This window comes from Talpa europaea (genome assembly GCF_964194135.1).
Source record: "Talpa europaea genome assembly, chromosome: 2".
In the NCBI taxonomy this organism is placed as follows: Eukaryota; Metazoa; Chordata; class Mammalia; order Eulipotyphla; family Talpidae; genus Talpa; species Talpa europaea.
In genome coordinates, this window is record NC_140068.1 from 17,033,612 (window position 1) to 17,052,620 (window position 19,009).

The 19,009-nt window shown below is 38.7% G+C and overlaps 1 protein-coding gene across 4 annotated transcripts in view; it reads right to left on the reverse strand.

Annotated features, from left to right (window-relative positions):
* The window catches only part of AIG1 (androgen induced 1), a gene marked incomplete at both ends in the record, with an annotated part of 218,170 nt that overhangs the window by 117,723 nt on the left and 81,438 nt on the right, over nucleotides 1-19,009 (reverse strand). For 3 of the 4 annotated variants that reach the window (XM_084227778.1, XM_084227776.1, XM_084227775.1), the window contains one exon: nucleotides 16,964-17,065. The exons of the other annotated variant lie outside the window; for it this stretch is intronic. In XM_084227778.1, the coding sequence (XP_084083904.1) occupies nucleotides 16,964-17,065 (102 nt within the window). The remainder of the gene's footprint in view (nucleotides 1-16,963; nucleotides 17,066-19,009) is intronic. 4 annotated transcript variants of the gene reach the window in all.

The following is a 19,009-nucleotide window of genomic DNA, read 5'->3' on the forward strand; positions in this document are numbered from 1 at the left end:
GAAAAAATATTCAGGGTGAGTGTATATTAAGTGGCAGAAGGAACACCAAGGAACTTATGACCCTGGCAGCACTAAGAAATAGCACCTTTTCACTGGGAGAAAATAGAGAATCACCAGGACATGAAGCTGGTAAGGGAAAACTCCCCTTCCATGATGTTACCCAATCTGCCCTTGTTTCTGACTCAAATAAATGATGAAATGATCCACCTTTCCTCACCTAAAAAATGTACCAAATTGGTGATCTTGTTGGTTGTTGTTGCTTTTTAGGGAGGCTCCTCTTTGCTCTAGCTGGTTTGTCCTGTCGTCATTTCACCACACCACAGCACCCATGTTAGCACCCGGTCATGGCATGACCGACCTCTGTGGGGCCAGGACATGGCTGAGCGCTACCTTCTTAACCAGAAATACCTTTCTCCTGGCTTCCTCCCCCCACTATTCTCCCACCCTTGTCACATCCTCAGTTTTCCTTCCTGTAGGGTGGGCACTGGCCAACTCTTCATTCTCAGCTTTTCTTTTCATCTCTTGCTGAACTACCTGGAGAAAGGTCATTTTCCTCTTACCTGCCCAGCCCTCACTTTCTCCTTGTTTGAAATGAGATCGCATGAGTGGCTGGCCAGGGCAGGTCATTAACAAAGACAGGTGTCCACCCTCCTCCCTGGGTGCATCCTATGTAAGTCTTGATCCTTATAAATATGTATGAATTTTAATACCCATACGATAATTTTTCATAAGATGGATGAAACATAGGTGACCTATCTGGGCAATTATTTGATCATACTTGGCAAGAAAAGGGGGTTTTCCTTCCAAAATAGTGGAAAGAGCATGTCAAGTTTAGTAGGTGCTCCATCAGTATTTGTCATAGGAAGGACGGGAGGCATTCTACTGAGAACATACTAATATGGTTCTAACTGTGTTGTATTGTGGTGGCCAGTACAAGGCAAATGTGTGGCTACAAAGCATTTCAAGAGAGAGGGGTGGCTCGTCCTTTGACGGGAGCGCTCAGTTATCAACCTTAGATGTTTTGAACATCTATAAGTTCCTCAAACTAAATCTGCTTCCCCTCCAGCACCAACATTCAAGGGGGAAAGCTTAAAGAGACTCCACAATTGATGCTACTGCTTTCATGTTCTTTAGATCTACAAGTTACAACAGTATCATCTACTATTTATCACTGGAAATGCACAATCACTCAGCTTCGAAACAGAAAAAGTTTATGAGCCAGTCTTGGAAATTCATTATCACTTGTATAACAATATTTTTGTGGGAAAATATGTTCCTGGTTTCAAATGACTAACTTATGAATAACTTTTAAAACCCAAACCCATTTGTACTTCAGAAATATCTATACACCAATGAAATACATTGAAAGTTTTACCTTTATGCTTGTTAAGAAACGTAATCTAGAATATACCATCTTCCTTCCTGCTTCCTTCCTTCCTTCTTACCTTCCTTCTTTTTTCCTCCGTCCCTCCCGTTCCCTTTTCTCTCCATGTTCCACAAACACAGTTTTTAAGAAAATCTCCTCCTATATTCCAAGCAGCATTGGCAAAAGAAACTCAAAAAAAGTGTTAAAACTTGTGACTCACTTCATTGTAATTCTGTTTATAGGATTTATGGAAAAGCAGTGGGCTCCAAGAAAATAAAATAAAACTTTAAAAATCCCACCAGCAAGTAAAAAATCCTTTCTGTAGGAAATATAGTTATATAAAAGATTTATTTTTTGTTTCATATAACTTAGAGGAAACCCATATCCCTTGTTAACTGCTGTCTCTAATTAGTTACAGACCATTTAACTTCATAAATATTTTCAAGGATTAATGATAAGTGACACATGTATTATGCTTTTAATCTTCTAAGAAATGTTAATATTGATTCATTTTTCCTAGAATTGTGGGATGGGGCCAGTATTTTCTCCCAGTAGAAATCATGGAAAGACACCACCTTGTAAACAACCCATAATGGTTAAGTTGGCTTTTTACCCAGGTTTGTCTCTGCCATCTCCGCCATTCAGCTCAGCTCCAGCTGTTACTAAGGAGACTTCCTTCTTTGTGTTCTTTCATTAGCTACTTTCATCGAACTACAAGGAAACCTAGAGATCAACAAATTCAAGGGTTTTCAAACTTTGTGGTGCGTCAGGACCATGTGGGGAGCATTAAAGAAAAGGGTACATGAGTTCCATCTCAGACTGATCAGTGAGAACCTTTGTGTACGAAACCTGGACCAATCAGGGATGACCAACTTTAATGGCATGGAAAGAGGAAAGCATTATTCAGACCTGTACAAATGGAGTTGAATTGTAAAGAAAAACACAGTTTTCAGTGGGCATGTATAGTGTTAATTTTATGTGTCACCTTGACTGGCATGGGTCTCCAGGTATTTGGTTAAACATTAGTATGAGTGTTTCAATGAGGGTGTTTCTAGATGGGTTTAATATTGAATCAGTAGGCTGAGTAAGATAGATTGTCCATCCATCCCTCATCCAATCCACTGAAGACCTAAATAATATAAAAGGCAGAGTGAGAGAGAAATAATCTCTCCACTGACTGTATTCAAGCTGTGATCCTGATCTTCTGCCTCTGGGCTCAGACTCGGACTACATGTTTCACTCTCTTGGTTCTCAGGTCTTTGGACTTGAGCTGAAATATGTCATTGGCTCTCCTGGGTATCAAGTTTGCAGACTACAGATCTTGAGACAGCTCAGTATACCTAATCATGTGGATCAAGGATAAAAAGATAGAAAAGCAAAAAGGACAAGGTTCCATTTTGTTAGAATAAAGGTTGAGAAAGTCTTTATTTGGGTCTTTCCAAAAAAAGTTCTGTACAGTGGGTGGGAGTGAGGATGCAAATAAAGTCTTTCAGAAGAAAATGCTTTATATTTGATTCACATACACATTAATAATCTCATGTGCTTCTAAAACTTAGGATGGTGAGATTGTGATGATAACTTAAATATGAAGGTACTGACAGACTATATTGAATAATGACATGTTCCTTACTCATAGCTAAAATATTTACTGAAATGATGAGTGGAAAAATATCAGAAGGAAAAAGGCAGGATTGATTGGAAAAGTCAGAGAACAGCAAAGATACAAGGATTCCAAAAGCTCACTGGCTTCAGTTTTCTCTTCTTATTATATCTCTCAATTCCCAGGATGTGTGATCTATGAAATTCAGTATCAGAAGTCATGGTTGTTCTTTATGGTTTTTGTTCCCTGCTTTCCTCATAATTCCCTTGGAGTTTTCTTTCTTTATCCCTTCTTTATTTTTGAAGTTGAGATATATTTTAGGAAATACATTAAAGATTAGTCATATTAATAAAAAAAAAGGCCTCTAAATTAGGGATGGAGGCTATTTGGGAAATTATGTTTTCCAACTGAAAACATTCAAGAGTGAAAAAAAAAGTGTGGCATGTAAGTTAAAAGTAAATCACCCTAAATACAGACAAAGAAATAGGATAAGATAACAAACTCTCTGTGTTTCCTCTGCTAGAACTTTTCAGACTTTCAAAATATAAGCAACTGAGAAAAAAATCCATAGCAAGTAAGTTAGTATATGATGGCTAGCAAAACCTGAATAAAAATCACCAAGTTACCCTTCAATATAAATTGCTGCATGCAAAAACTCTTTTACAAATGTGATACTGGTTTTAATGTAAGTTAACTGTATAAAATGTTAACAGTTTTGCAACAACTATATTCTACAAATTTAGACTTTGAGCTTAGTTGCATGGATTATTTATGTAACTCTACAAAATGATGAGTCTGGAAGGCTTGAGTTTATAAGGAAAACATGCTTACATTTTAGTGATTCCAGTTTAAACTTACAGAAATATCAAGTTACTTATTGAAAATTCCCAGATGAAGTAAAAGGGAATGTTCTGGGAAGCTGCTGCTGACAGTGTGTTGCCCTTTCTTATAGATGTATATTTCCCAGGATTACTGAGTGAGGATTATCAGCACTTGAGAAGTAAGAATGGCCAGAGGTCTTTTAGAGTATCCTCAGAGAGTTCTGGAGGGGCTGAGCTCTTCTTTTTTAAAATAAGTGTAGAATCTAAGAGCTGACTTAAGAGAATGAATTCAGACTGAATTAAGAGACTATGACTCCTCCTCAATGTTCTGTCAACACCCCACCGTGACTACCCTGACCTTGGCCTGTGTCCACCTCCCCACAGTTGGGGAAGTGAAGTCAGGGCCCTGAAGGGGAGCTGAGAAGGGGCCTTCCGATGTCAGAACAATGCAGAAGTCAGATCACTCACTTCCAAATAAGTGGAGCTTCACTATCCAGATCCTTAAATGTCAGCCAGCTTCACCAGCTTCAGAAGAGCAATCCAAAGGAGCCCTTGCACACCAACACACATAAACCACTCAGTGAGATGGAAAACCATCTCACAACACTAGCAACCACTAATGTTGATACTTACGAATGTTTTAAACAATTACAACAGATTACTACATGGGCGTGTGTCCTGTGATAAAGAAATAGTCTCTTCCTGGAGCTTAAATTTAATGAGTTGGAATCATATCAACTGGGCAGTTTCCAAGTACACAGACATACCTCCTCCTACCTTCTTTCCTAGATCTACTACCTGCAGCTTCATCTTGGTTTGCAGTTTACTCTTTGTTGTAAATTCCCTTCTCCCTGTTTACAACTGGACCCTTGGAGCATCTTCCTTTTCTTTAGCAAATGTTTGGTGGGGGGCGGAAATACCTACAAGAAACAACGTGGAATGCCATTCTTTGCCATTACTCCATTTTTCCAACCTGTTACAAGGTGCAACTAATAAAATCAAGAGGGAGCATCATTCCTTGTGTGTGTCAAACACTCCTGGTAAACTGATACCAAACTGAGGGGCCACATTTTGACAATGCCCTTCTGTAAATTGCTTGTGAAATGGCACTTCTTAAGACCCATATTTCATTAACTTGGCAAAACCCTGTTTCAAGGTCATTTCCAAATGCTTGTCTTGTGCATAGCAGCATGCGCGGAGCAGCACTCTCATGGCACCAGGTCAACCCATTAGTCATTGCTGGAGTGAGCTTTCTGTGGAGAGGCAGCCTGCTCCAAAGTCAGATGGGCTTTTCAAAAGCATGCCAAGGAAACTTTAAGATTTGAAATGTTGCAGAAAAGAAGGTCACAGCATCTTTTAATTGCCTACTATCCACACAGAGATTTGCTTTCCGTATTTTTATGCAAATATTAAATATCTACCCAGAGTAAAAAACAGGTTAAAAAATGTGGTGAGTGAGTCTGTGCATATGTCTTCAATTGAGTGTAGTGCCGAGTGCCAAAGTTCAACCAAGCTGATCAGACTGTAGGTCTGTGTTAAAGCCTAAAGTGGTGGAATCTAGTTGCTATAGCTGCAAATTAAACAAATAAATGAGACACCATGGAATGCAGCAAAATATCTGTGGTCTGATTAGTTCACATTTGCCATATGTGTGAATATTAGTGGGTAAATTCTGAGTTTAAGCAAAGTTCTTCTCAATGGGTGCAACTGAGGGGGAATACTTAAAAATAAATAAGAAGATTTGAATTCCATGTCCAAGGACACCTCTAACACTTTTGTATAAGCTTTTAAGGAATTTCATTAAGTTTTCAATATTAGGAATATATACAAATTCAGTGGTGCTAAAATTACAAGATTCCCACCAGAGAATTTTTCCTTAAAGCTTTAGAGTATGACACTAACTCATTACTTATAATACAATAATAACTTAAAATCATTAGCTCTAGGGAAATTTTATCTCAAATATTCTCATCATCCTAGCATATCCCACCCCGTCCTGTCCCACCCTATTTGAGAGGGCTTACATTTACGAGGCCTATTATGTGGCAGGCAATGTGTAATGTACTATCATGTCCAATCTCATGAATTCCCACAATAAGCTCTAAGTTCCCCGCAAGCGGAATGCAGCAGAAAAAGACTTGAATAAGGAATTCTATTTTGACTAGTGCTGCAATCACTTACACTAAACTGTTATGAAATAAGAATTAGAAAATCAGAGAAAACTCGAGAGGTCACTTGGTGCAGGCCCCCTTCTTGGTGCTCCCAGGTCTGCATCTGTGAGAAGCACAATAGTAACAACAAAGTGGCGATATTTAGGTGAACCCGGTATGAGAAAAGGAATGAAGCAAAGATGACATTCTAATGTGTGTGACATTCTAATATGACCACAGGATAGTACAGAAAGGAATGTCCACTGACCTCTCTAACCTAATGCACAAGCCAGCAGAGGTAAGCAGCTGTACTCAGACACACAAAATAAATAGACCTATAGTCGCATGAATTAGTGTATTTGATAAAGACAAAAGGGGCTGCATTCAAAGGAGACATTTGCACCCATCAGGACTAATCCTTTCCCTTAGGTCAAAACATACATATCTTAATTAGATTATTAAGCACAAACTCTTTCTCTGGGTATAGATGTGATAAAATAATAGGAAAAAAATATTCTTGTTGAGATGAAAAGGAAAATAATCTAATATGCCAGGAACATTTATCAGTGTTCTGATGAAATATGCCTGTGAAATCTGATCACAATTCAGGTTTAAAGATGTCACTTTAAGTAGACATGCAGACCTCCATGGAGGGAAGCCCCAGACTGGAAGCTCCTTGGGAAGCTCAGCTCAGTGTTCTGCTCCCAGCCAGCCCACTCACTAGCCCCATGAGCTTGGACAAGTTACGATGCTGACAAAAATCACCACAGTCTGTGATTCCAAAGGGGAAGACAGATTCAGAAAATGAAAAACCGAGGAGCTTGATGAGAATGCCAAAAGTTTCTAGAATGGGTCACTGAAGGACTAGGGCATACAATGGTAAAGATAGGTACCTGCCTAAGTGTACTTAGAGAAAATAATCATTTCTTTTCTAGAAAATGTTACCACACTGAGAGAGTAATGAAATAGGACAGAAATTCATTCACTCAATCATATACACATTCATTCTTTCAAAAGCCATTTTCTGATACCTACTATATGGCAGGCACTGATCCAGAAGATCGGAATATGTAGAGGCAGGTAAGACCCACCTCCCTTCTCTACCAAAGGACCCTACTGCAGAGAAATGTTAATACACTGCAAGTCCAGCACAAAGGATGATATAATAGAGGTACAGCTTGGGTAAAGGGGGGCACAACAAAGGGACAGTCAGTTGAAAGAGGTAAGGGGAGAGGTGAAGCATGCGTGGACTTTGAGGAGAGATAGAGTTTTGACAGGGATATGAGAGGTAGATCCAAAGGGCAGAAGCCATCAGAACTTCAGTTCTTCTAACAGAAACTGAAGCAGTAATGTAGAAAAAGGTCTGGTAAGGAGACAGTGGGGAGGCAGAAATGAGCATTTGAGTGTTGATCTCAGTAAAGTTGATAGATTATAAAGTCTTGAACTAAAGTAGGTACAGTGGAAATGAAGATGCTGGGGAGGACTTGGAGGCATATCTGATAGAACTTATGAACTAACTGTGGGACACGGGTAGAAAGAGGAACTTTTAGGTGCATCTTGCCATTATTGAGATGGTTACACAAGATGAGAAGGGGTTAATGTCATGAGTTTGCTTCAAACAGGATTCAATGTCCCTATGTCAAATGCTGAGCATGATGTTGCATTAGATGTTGGGTCAGGAGGTACAGACTTGGGAATGACCTGTGCAGTGTGGAGGTTGAAGTCATGGGGGACAGTGAGATCCTCTTGGAAGAGAACATGAGGCGAACAAACAGCGCTGGTGTTTGAATCCTGCAGAACGGATGAAAGGACTAGGAACACTTGGACTTGAAAGTAACAAAAGATTTACTTCCTTCTGCGTGTCTTTCCTAAACTGAATATCCATGGTCCCAATCTGTTCCTAAACCCCCATCAATGGAGATACTGAAGCAGAGACTGAAGGAGATTTGCTAGAATATGTTTAGGTGATTTAAGTATCATTTGGTGTAAGATCCAGATGACCTTTGGAATTGCTTTCCAAGCCTAAGGTTCTGGGATTCTGTGCCTCTATCCTAGAAAATGCAGCTTTTTTCCCCCAATACACTTTCTTTGGCAATTTTCACTAATGCTTGCTAAGGTTGGAACGTCAATTAAAAGGGAGCAGAAAGGATATAAGGAATGGACTTCTGCCAGAAGTTGGGTCTGTGGCTAATGAATGATCCGTCTGTGGTAGTGAAGAAGGAAGCCAGTTCCTGGGACAGTGCCTTCCTACCTCCTCTCACCCCTTCCCTGCAACCAGGAAGAGCTAAGGGTAAGTGAATGGGAAACATATGAACTAAGTTTACTTTGAAATATCTATAGATTTAAGAATTAGGGGTAAAAGAGCTTGAATAAACCACAGTTTGGGTTTTGCTGACCCAAAATATCTGGAATATAATTTATAGACCGTTAGATGAACTCACTACTAAACCTGCCCACCTATTAAATGTCACAAGAAAAAGGGCAAAGTATAAGCCGAATAATATCAGCCTTGAATTCTATCCATGCATGGAAAATTAGTTCTACAAGGAATTCATGATAGCAGGAGATGGCTTTAAATAGCCATTGTCTGCCATAATCCTATGGGGGAAAGAAAGAACTAATTCCCATATAAAATAATCAATATTTGGAAGAGCTTTTCAATAATTTTGATCCAGGCTATTATTTACCTGGCCTGCAGCTCTTAGATGCTCAAGGGACCCACAGTAAGTTCCTCGGACATCAATCGCAGCACTGTCAGCAGTAGCAGTGTGATATGTATTAAAAATAAGCTGCCTGGGGGGAGGGATTGCAGTCTGTGCAGGCAAAGATTCTGTTGCAGTGCAGCTAGGATTGAAGATTGAAATAAAATGCAAGTTAGAAAGGAAGTAAATGGTTTGGAGTTGCATTTTCTGGCAACTATTGTGGAGGGTAAAAGGGAAAGAACGGGAAAGAAAAGAACAAAAGAAAACATGGACACAGAATATTGATAAAGTTGATTCATTCATGCAACAAATATTCATTGATTGTCCATTATGAGGCAGCACTGTTCTCAGTGTTTGGGTTAAATCTGTTAAGTGAAACAAAGATCCTTGCACTTATAAAAATGACATTCTAGCAGTGGAGAAGGGCAGTAAGTCATAAATGCATATAAGGAAAACACTGTAACATGTCAAGAACATTAAGTTCCATGAGGGAGACTCTAGGGGGTTTGGGGAGAGCTGAAGTGCCTAGAAGGCTGCTCATGGTAGGTGTTACTGAGAAAATGAAATTGAGCAAAGACTAGTAGGAGCTGAGGAAGTGAGCCAAGCAGACTTCTGGGGGACAGCATTCCAGACAAAGAACAGCAAGGAGGCCAGCTCAATCAAATAACATCTATCTATCCATCAAGTGGCTGCTGAGTAGCTACAATATGTGTAGCACTATGCCAGGCACTGCAGAGAACAGAATTAACCCCCAAATCTTAAAGAACCATGGAAGAAATAAGGTATTAAAAAATCTGTGTGGTTTAGGGCCTCCCCAATGGCTCAGTGGGTTGAGCGGGTTGAGTGCAGCACTGTGAAGCTGTCCACAGCCTCTGCAATGCGGGTTCGATTCCCAGGGGGCCGGGGAGATACCCACATGGCACAGCAGACCTCTCCTGTCTCGCCTGCTGCTCCCCTCAGCAGTGCTTTTGGTCCATCTGCCTGTTCTGCTCCCCACTCTGTCTCTGGTGATCCTCTCACCCTCCCACGCCTCTGGCCTGTACCCCAGGTCTTGCATAAATAATCTTAAAAAAAAAAATCTATGTGGTTTGACTGTCATTGGATCTTCTTTATCCCAGGACGTTTTAACCCCTCTGCAACTTTCCCATCTCCACATTCCGCCTCCCTCTTTTCTGCAGCCATCTCTCTTCTCATTGATGGTATTGTCCTCTCTCTTTTTCTCTGCTCTCCTATCTTATCCCCTTCTGCATTCTCATCTCTATCTCCTTCTCTCCAGCTTTCTTGGTTTCTCTTGTTTCTTTCAGGATTTTTTTCTTTGTGATTTTCATTAGTTTGAGAGATGCTTAGTGTAGTTACTTATGTTTTTTGTTTTAGCAGTTGTTCCGCTGGTTTTCTTTGATCTACATGAGTTAGTAGTTTGGTACTAATTTAATTTTGGGGGTTGGCACTAATAATTTTTGAGAAAGATTTCAGTCAAATTTCTTCTGCTCTGTTCTCTCTTTCTTCTCCCTCTGGTCATTCTATTATACATCTGTTACCTCAATATAGTTATTCTACAGTCCTTGGATATTCTGATCTACACTATTTCAAGGTTTTTTTTTAATTTCAAGGATTCTATTAATTTATCTCTGCTTATCCAGTCTTCTAATCAACCCATCAAAGGTGTTCTTCATTTCTGCTATAGTGTTTTATTTTATTGCTATCAATTCTTTTTGGTTCTTTCTTAGGATTTCCATCTCTCTGTTTATATTGCCCATCTGCTCTCATATGCTGTCTACTTTATCCATTAGAGCCTTTAACATATAAATCATAGTTGTTTTAAATTCCCAGTCTGATAATTCCAACATCACTGCCATGTCTGGTTGTGAAGCTTTTTCTTCTGTCTCTTCAACTTGTGTTTTTATTGCCTTTTCCTAAGCCTTGTGATTTTTTTCTTGATAGCTCACATGTACTGGTGAAGTTTTGGGGGTAGGGGGGAATATTCTATTGTCCTATAATTAGGACTCAATCCTTCAATTAGCCTGTGAACTGGACTATAAAGTTCACAAGTGTTTCTCACTTATTTTCCCCTCTTTAGGTGGGACAGGAAGCCTAGAACCAGATGGAATTGGAGATGTCCCTTCCTCCCCCAGTTACTTTGTCTCAGGCAACACCCCAGGTTGGGATTTAGTTTCCTTGGAGGGTAAGCTTTGTTAAGAGTTGAGTGCTCTGGAACCTTTCAAAATGGTTCCTTGTCTCCTCCTCCTTGAAAAAGCAAGGAGATTTTCCCCCTGATATTTACTGTGAAAACACAGTTATGCTCCTAGAGGTAAATCTCACAATACTGGGAACCCTGTGACCGGCTGCACCTGGAGTTTCTCAGAATTTTTCAGAATTGTGAGCATTGAGCCTCCAGCAATATGTCAGCTACAGTTCAGGTTTCCCCACCCCAGTATTGGCTCCCATGGTTGTTTCCAGTCAGTAAATTATTATTCTCTGTATTTGCCTGTCTGTCTCTCCAACCGTGCAGGCAATGGCTTGTCCTGTGTCCTACCCTATTGATTTTTCGGTCTGTTCGGCTTTTTTACTTGTTAGGACAAAATTTTAACTTCTGAACTTCTTATACATGGAAATGGGAACCCCATGCCCCAAAAATGTTCAAAAATTTCTCAAACATCAATTAAACATACATTTTCTTCAATTTAAACATTTCTATTCAAAATAATAAATGCAAAATAAAGTTGGCAACAACTAATTGAGTACCTTAAAAGTGATTACTCATTTAAGAAGACTAATGATATCTTCGTGTCAAATTTAGATCAGCAAAAAAAATCTCACACAGGAGAATTGGACATGGTAGTAGTAATGATCACAAATGAAAATTCACAGTGGAAGAAGCTATTGTCAGTAAAGTTGGATATGAAAAAGTTGATACACAAGAACAGCATGTGGTAATTCTGAAAGTATCTGCCTCACTGTGGATACAACTCTCTTCCTTTTTCCTGTCTTTGAGACTTGACTTATTTTCTTTGGGAGGTCCATTAGGAGTCACAGAATGAAGTCCAAAAATTTCTTAACTCTGTTCCAGTTCTATTTCTCTCTCTCTTTTTTAAATGCCCAGATATCTTCTAGCTATTTTAGAACATAATGGGGAAACTGAGAAAGGTCAGTTTTTTCACATGAAATGTTTATGATGGTCTTTCAACCAACAGATTATTTCCTGAAGCATCCAACATCAGCGTGGCACAGATGCCAGGGGCCATGAAATTCATATCTGTGTGTTCCAGAACTGGAAACTTTCCATAAGTCATGTTATCTACCCAAAGAGTAACGTCAAATATGAGTTCCCACAAAACCAATGATCACCCAAGCAGCATTTAATGCCTTCACTTCTGGGAAAGGCAGATGTACAAAAGCTTTAGTAATTACCAAATGACAAAATAATATTGAACAGAATAGTCACCTAAATTAAGGTTCTCTTGAGGATCAGTTACATATAACAAGAATAACTGACAAATCAGGCATGAAGAGAGGTGGGGTTTGTTTTTTCTTCTCTCCTCATAAATTATATGGGGAAATGAATAACTCCTGCTGTGATTATGAGAATATTTAGGTCATTTCTGCTCAAAGATCTATGTTAATAATAATAATATCCTAACCTTCCGCAGTGCCTGGCATTCTCAAAGCACTTTATAAACATTAATTAGATCTCCAATAAACAGTGACATTGTCTCATTGTTGATTTTCCTGTTTATAGCATCACTGAGTCTATAATCTTTCTAGAGTCTAAATATTTATTTATTTATTGCTGTTAATGCATATTTACATCATTGACAATGCTTTCAAATTATAATTCACAGAAGAGAAAGGTCAGGATTCTACTTTTGCAAACAAGAAACAGGTCAGAACAATAACTGTGCTGTTCTTTGTCAGAGCAAACACTACTATATTGAATGCTGTAATTCTTTTCCTGCTTACTTTCCTTCATCTCAAACATGCCATTTCCATCCTGGAAAACTGCATGTGTTTTTCACATCCTGTAACCCACAGAGCCTAGTAGAGTACTTTGCATATCAGCGTAGGTTTTCAATAAATGTTTATAGGTTGAATGAGATCACATTCAATCCCTACATGTTGCAGGTCACACAGAGCCCAGCCAGAACTGCCCATGGCCATTCTCACCACATTTTGGCTTGGGAACTGATTTTATTTTCTGATATCAACCTTGTTTTTCTTTTTTTTTTTTAAAGATTTATTTATTTTTGTACAAGAGCTGGGGTACATGCCAGAGGTACGGGAGGGTGAGAGGATTCACCAGAGACAGAGCGGGGAGCAGAACAGGCAGACGACTGAAATACACTGCTGAGGGGAGCAGCGGGTGTGACAGGAGAGGTCTGCGCGCCATGTGGGACCCTCACCGGCCGGCCGGGATTGAACCAGCACTGCAGAGGCTGCGGACAGCTTCACAGCGCTGCGCTCAACCCGCTGCACCACCAGGGAGGCCCACCCTTGTTTTACTTTTGACTGATCACCAGGGCACTAAGAGGTGGTAGAAGACTATAAATGTAAACATGATATTGCTCCATGTTTCATTCCTTGAATCATTGATACTTAGTGAATGTTAACGGGCATCATGAGCTATTTGAGTTATTGGGAATATAAAGATAAAAAGAGGTGCAAGGAGAGAACAGTTTTTGGTTTTGGATATTAAATGGACTCTATTTAAATATGCTATGTTTTTGCAATTTGCAGCAACATGGATGGCGCTGGAAGGGATCATGCTCAGCGAAATAAGCCAAAAAGAAAAAGAAAAATACCGGATGGTCTCACTCATAGCAGGAATCTAGAAAACTTAAATAAGGGACCAGGAAAATGAATAACTATAAGATAGTGAAAATCAAAATCAACAAAAAACTATGAACCAGAGACACTTTTAGGGGGGCGGGAGGGGAGGGATTGGGGTCAGAATGGGGGGGCTGCAATTGTATGGGGAATATAACAATAAAATTTATTTAAAAAAAAAAATAAAGGTAGAGCACACACAAAAAAAAAAATATGCTATGTTTTATAGGTCTACATTATTAGTTGTAATACGTTAAAATTTGTTTTATGTGTTATTTTCATGGAGGAACTTGCATTACTGTTCTAACTCAGCCATTTATCCACTTCCTCTTTTCCAAACACATTCTAGGACTGTTTGCTGAGGGGAGAGGAAGACAACAGGGAATAAGCTATAGAACTTTCCTTTCGTTTCATGCCTAACATTTGGCAAACCGGGTGTAAATCAAAATGAAAGTCCTATGAATTTTAGATCCTGTCTGATTTCTCTTACAACTCTTTCTGACTAATTTTGTTTGTTTGAATGCTGCAAAAGCAAAGTCTTCTAAAATGGAACCATGATAGACTTACGAACTGCACCACAGTTCTGTGGTTCAAGACTCTGATCCTTAGAAACTATGTAGAGACTCATCAAACAAGGATTGCGATTCTACATGTACACTCTCTCTTGGAATTCTCACAGTTAAGAAGATCTAAACAGGTGATAACAAACATCCCCGAAGGGGCATAAACCATTTGCACAGACATTAAAAGTTACAAATTAGTAAAGAATTAAAATATGTTCTATGCTTCTACATTGTGATAAAACAAAGCTGAAAAAATATGTGATTGGATGAGTAGCAAAATAAAGATATGGAGATTTGTAAGTTACACATGTAAGTCAAGATATTTAATATAATATGAATATAAAATTTCCAAAATTAAATTTTCTTGTCTTCATTTCAGCAAAATCACTAACTATGCTGTCATATGGAAATTCTCACATAACTTGAGCTCTACTAAGAGTAATAAACCAAAACATCAATCAAAATAGAACCAAAGTATCACAATTTGAATAGTTTCATCAAGATATGAATATAAAATAAATGTAAAATATTTAAATTGATTTTAATTTTTAAATTGAATATTCAAAATGCCTATAAAATTTAAAGCAGAATCAAAACATAAATATATTTAAGTTTTAAATAAAGTTTAAACAAATCATAAGATACTTTATGTAATCTGTTGATATGTCATAAACCTTATTACACATTTTTATAAAAATTAAATTATTCATAATCTCAGCATTTAATGTTCATATTTTAATTGTCAATTCAAAGAATCAGAATCATGCTTTATGCATGCTATATTTAAAGTTATATATAAACAAGTTTCAAGTAGTGTAAACTGATTAATATTGTAAAATATTCCTCAGTTACCATATCCGATTCTTGGTTAATAATTCTGGAACCATGAATTGCAACATGAGAAAAAGCAAAGAAATAGTCATTCATCTGTATTGAGAAACAAAATTCACTGTGGAATAATCTGCTGCATTCACATTATCTCAGAGGATTTCACATGTTAATGAATTTACCTTTTCCATTGCTAAATCTTTGTATCACTGAAATCCTTGCATTTCTGGGTAGTGTTTGCCTTCAAGAGTGAGAGTGAGCATTTTAACCCATCAAAGTAGATCAAGGGGAGATTATGAGTTAAGGTAAAGCTCTAATAGCTGCCTGTTTAATAGACCTTGCACTGGAAATATTACAAAACACCAGGATCTTAAAAGTTGTGAAACTTTTTCTGTCTTGAAGGTGATATTGTACAGCTTAGGTATGTAGACAACAGGACACATAGTCAAGGGCTACAGCATGGAATGCAATCACATTCTGGTGTCAGAAACTTTCTGAGCCTGTTTCTTCATTTTTAAGAGGGCTAATAATTTCTCACTCCTAATTCCATGGTGAAAATTAAATGATATAACCACTATAGAACGCTTGGAACATAATAGATTCTCACAAATTAGCAGCCACTAGTATTGACTGGCAAAGAATTATGGAAATTGGTCCTACTGAATTCATTCATCAGTCTAATAAATGTGCATTGATCCTGCTATCTGACACGTGCTTGGGTAGCACAGCTGGAATAGAAATGCTGCTGTTGTGCACTATGAGATAACTTGTTTTGTGAGGGAAGCAGACATGTAAAACAGAGATGTGAAAGAGCTGTGGAAACTAACAGAAGAGCTTGGGAAAATTAGGACAGAATTCCTGGAGAAGATGCCACAGAGGCTAGTGGGATGAGGGAGTTTTCTGGTGAAGAACAGGAAGGGGATTGGAAGCACAGGATTGCAAAGATACAGAATCATGAAGGGGCTTTACCCATACAAAGGAAGTAAAATAATAGAGAGGAGAGTCACCACGTCAGGCCCTTTAAATGGTAAAATTAAACTGAGAAGCTTATTTTGTTGAAACTAGCTAAGAGGTGCCTTGTTACTCCTTCAACAGTGTGGCTTTAACTGGACTTACAGAAAATTTTGTTCTTTGTGCCAATTTTGATAAGTTGACTCAAGCAGGAACTGCTCAAAGTCCCCCAGTACAGTAATGTATGTTTGTTAGTACATACCACTTCTCTTAAAATATACCAAAATTGGGGGCAGAAGGGAAGCTGTTATTTTGGACCTAAGACTCATGATTTCTTAGCTCTTTGTTCCCCTATAATTTCTGTGATGGGTTACCCTTTCACAAGGAGCACCCAGTGACATATTCTAAAAATTGCTGTAACCGAAACAATGCAAGCTTCTTAGTTCATAACAAAACAGTGCTCAATTACAGAAGTGGGAAGGGAAGACAATACAAATTTCTCTGAAGAAAATATATTTGCTTTCCTCTTGAAAGCAATGTGCAAGCCATTCAAAGTATTTGATTTGAAACTTGTGATGATAACACCATGGCGGAAACATCGTAAAGAATTACGACTGAGAAGAAGACCAAGTGTCTCAGGCAACTACCCCAGGATGGGAAGAAAGTGCCAGGTGGACAATCATTACTCTGGACACCTCCAATGCCCACAGCAGACTACAAGGCAAAATAACAGTCTTCCTGCTCGCTGGGGGAAATTTCCCAAGTACAATGGTAACTTCTAACACAAGCCCATTGATGGGGAGTAAAGGGAGCGCAGGGAGGGTGTTGACAGTTGTGTGGGTGAGATTGTTCCTTAGGTTTCCATAGGAGACAAGCCTTTGAGTGGCACCAAAATTATTTGTATGAGCTATTTGTATTACCTAACACCACAATCTCCCTCTTAGAAACTGTATTCATCTAATTCATAGGTTTAAGAGTGACTCAATTTCATGGGAAGATTTCTTTATTTACATTCAGTATGCTTCTTTAATTATAGAGAAGCCTCATAATTTTCCAGCATTTCACAGCCATTTAGGTAGGTTCTATGGAAAAGTCTACATCAGAAGACAGCTCTACAATAATTTTTTAATAAAAGGAAATTATTTGCTTCAGTCCACTCACCATTCCATGATTCAGCCACCCTGGGATAAAATTATCAAGCAGCTTCGGGTAAATCATCTCTCTGTCATAGGCATAAATGATCCAGAATACCGCTACAACAAACTGGAAGAGAAACAAAATCCTTTATTTCATAGTCACCAACTCTCTACAACATACAATTCATTAGTTGTCTATTATTAAAAGCACTCAACAGAATTTGGGATCTATAATGAAAGACAAATCACTAAGCCAGTTAATGACTGGAAAGACAGTTCTAACTTCATCCCATTAGTGGTAACGGCCGGGGTCCCTCCTCTTCCCATGCCCCACACCCCCAACTGTGTTCTCTCTGGCACAGGAAACTGCTTGTGAGGTAGAGAGGTCTATCCTCTGAAACAGCTCCCTTTTCAGGGCTAACTATCTTGGTTTGATTCTTCTCAAGAGGGTTGAAAAGTTCACTGGTGGTTTTTGGGACCCATCCCCACAGTACAGAGCGAGCACACATTCAAGCAACTACACTGTATGTCTCTTCCTTAACCCATCATGTGGTTCAAATTAATCCTCACATTCTCAAGTTTCTGTTTCACCACTAACAGCATTGAAATCACTGCTATAAAATGTCCAAAAGTCCCATTTCCAGACAAAGTATTAATTCCTGTAGCCTTTAACAGAGTGTATGTAAAGGAAGATTCCTGATTTCTTGGAAAAACTTCTAAGTTCATCTGGGATCCAGAGATTTATTTTGATCCATCAGCAACATAATTACAGAGAGTAGAGTCCTCAGTTTAATATCTTACCTGTCTTTAAACTAATGGTGAGAAAAGAGGTTCAGATAAAATAAATGAATGACCCCAAACCTTCATCTTTAGCATAGAATTTAAAAGAAAAAGCGAGTGCTTTTATAGTCAATAAGTATAGCAAGGAAAGGAGAACCAGAGGGAGAGATCAAAGTCACTGCAGAGTTGTCTCTAAATAATAAATAGTATGGAATGATAAAACGCAGTATGCATATTAAACAGGAACAATTTTTATCTTGTTTCTATGTTACCCATGCCCCCATATTTTATTAATAATATAAATATTTTAATGCCATTTTTATAAAACTCCCAGTGGTTACAGCTTCAGGTTAACAATTAGATAGATACCAAAGTTGTTTTCCACACGTGTCAGTTGTGACATGGGTAATCTTGGCCCCAGAAAATTCATTCTTAAAACCTATGATGGGGCGAACATTTATTGCTTCATAAAACAAAGTGAATGATAATTATAATAGCAACTGCAGATTGCACACATGGTTTTAATACCAGATTGGAATACCCCATTATTTATCCTGCTTTTGGGTCAACTATTTTCACTCAGTTGCCTAAATGCACAAGATGAGAAAAAAAAACCAACTATTATTAGCTGAGCATTAACTATCACCAGGATGTTTTTAAGTACAATGAATAATTTCTGAATCATCCAGAATTTTCATTTATTCATTAGACAACAGAATTCGAGAATACTGAATATCAGTGTCATCTGTTGTCAGATTTGGGTCCCTTGCCTCACAGCCTGCTACTCAAAGGGTGGTCCCATGGCTCAGCATCCTTTCACCTGAGAGCTTCTTAGACATGCAGCATGCCAAGTCCTATCCCGATATGTCCTGATCCTGCATTTTATTATTTTATTTATTTTTTGTGTAGAAAAACTATGGTCTAGATCAGAGGTACGGGGAGGTCAGAGGAACGACCAGAGTGAGGAGCAGACCAGGTGGATCTACTGAAATACACTGCTGAGGGAGCAGTGGATGAGACAGGAGAGGTCTGCTGTGCCATGTGGGTCAGCTCCCTGGCTGGCGATCACGCTCAGGCCTTAGCATGATAGTGCTGAGACTTATCCCCTAGGTCATCAGGAAGGACCAAATCCTGCATTTTAATAGGATCTCACAGTCATTTTTTTTTAAAGATTTTTTTATTTATTTATACAAGAACCGGAGTACAGGCCAGATGCACAGGAGGGTGAGAGGATTCACCAGAGAAAGAACAGGGAACAGAACAGGCAGACTGACGAAGTACACTGCTGAGG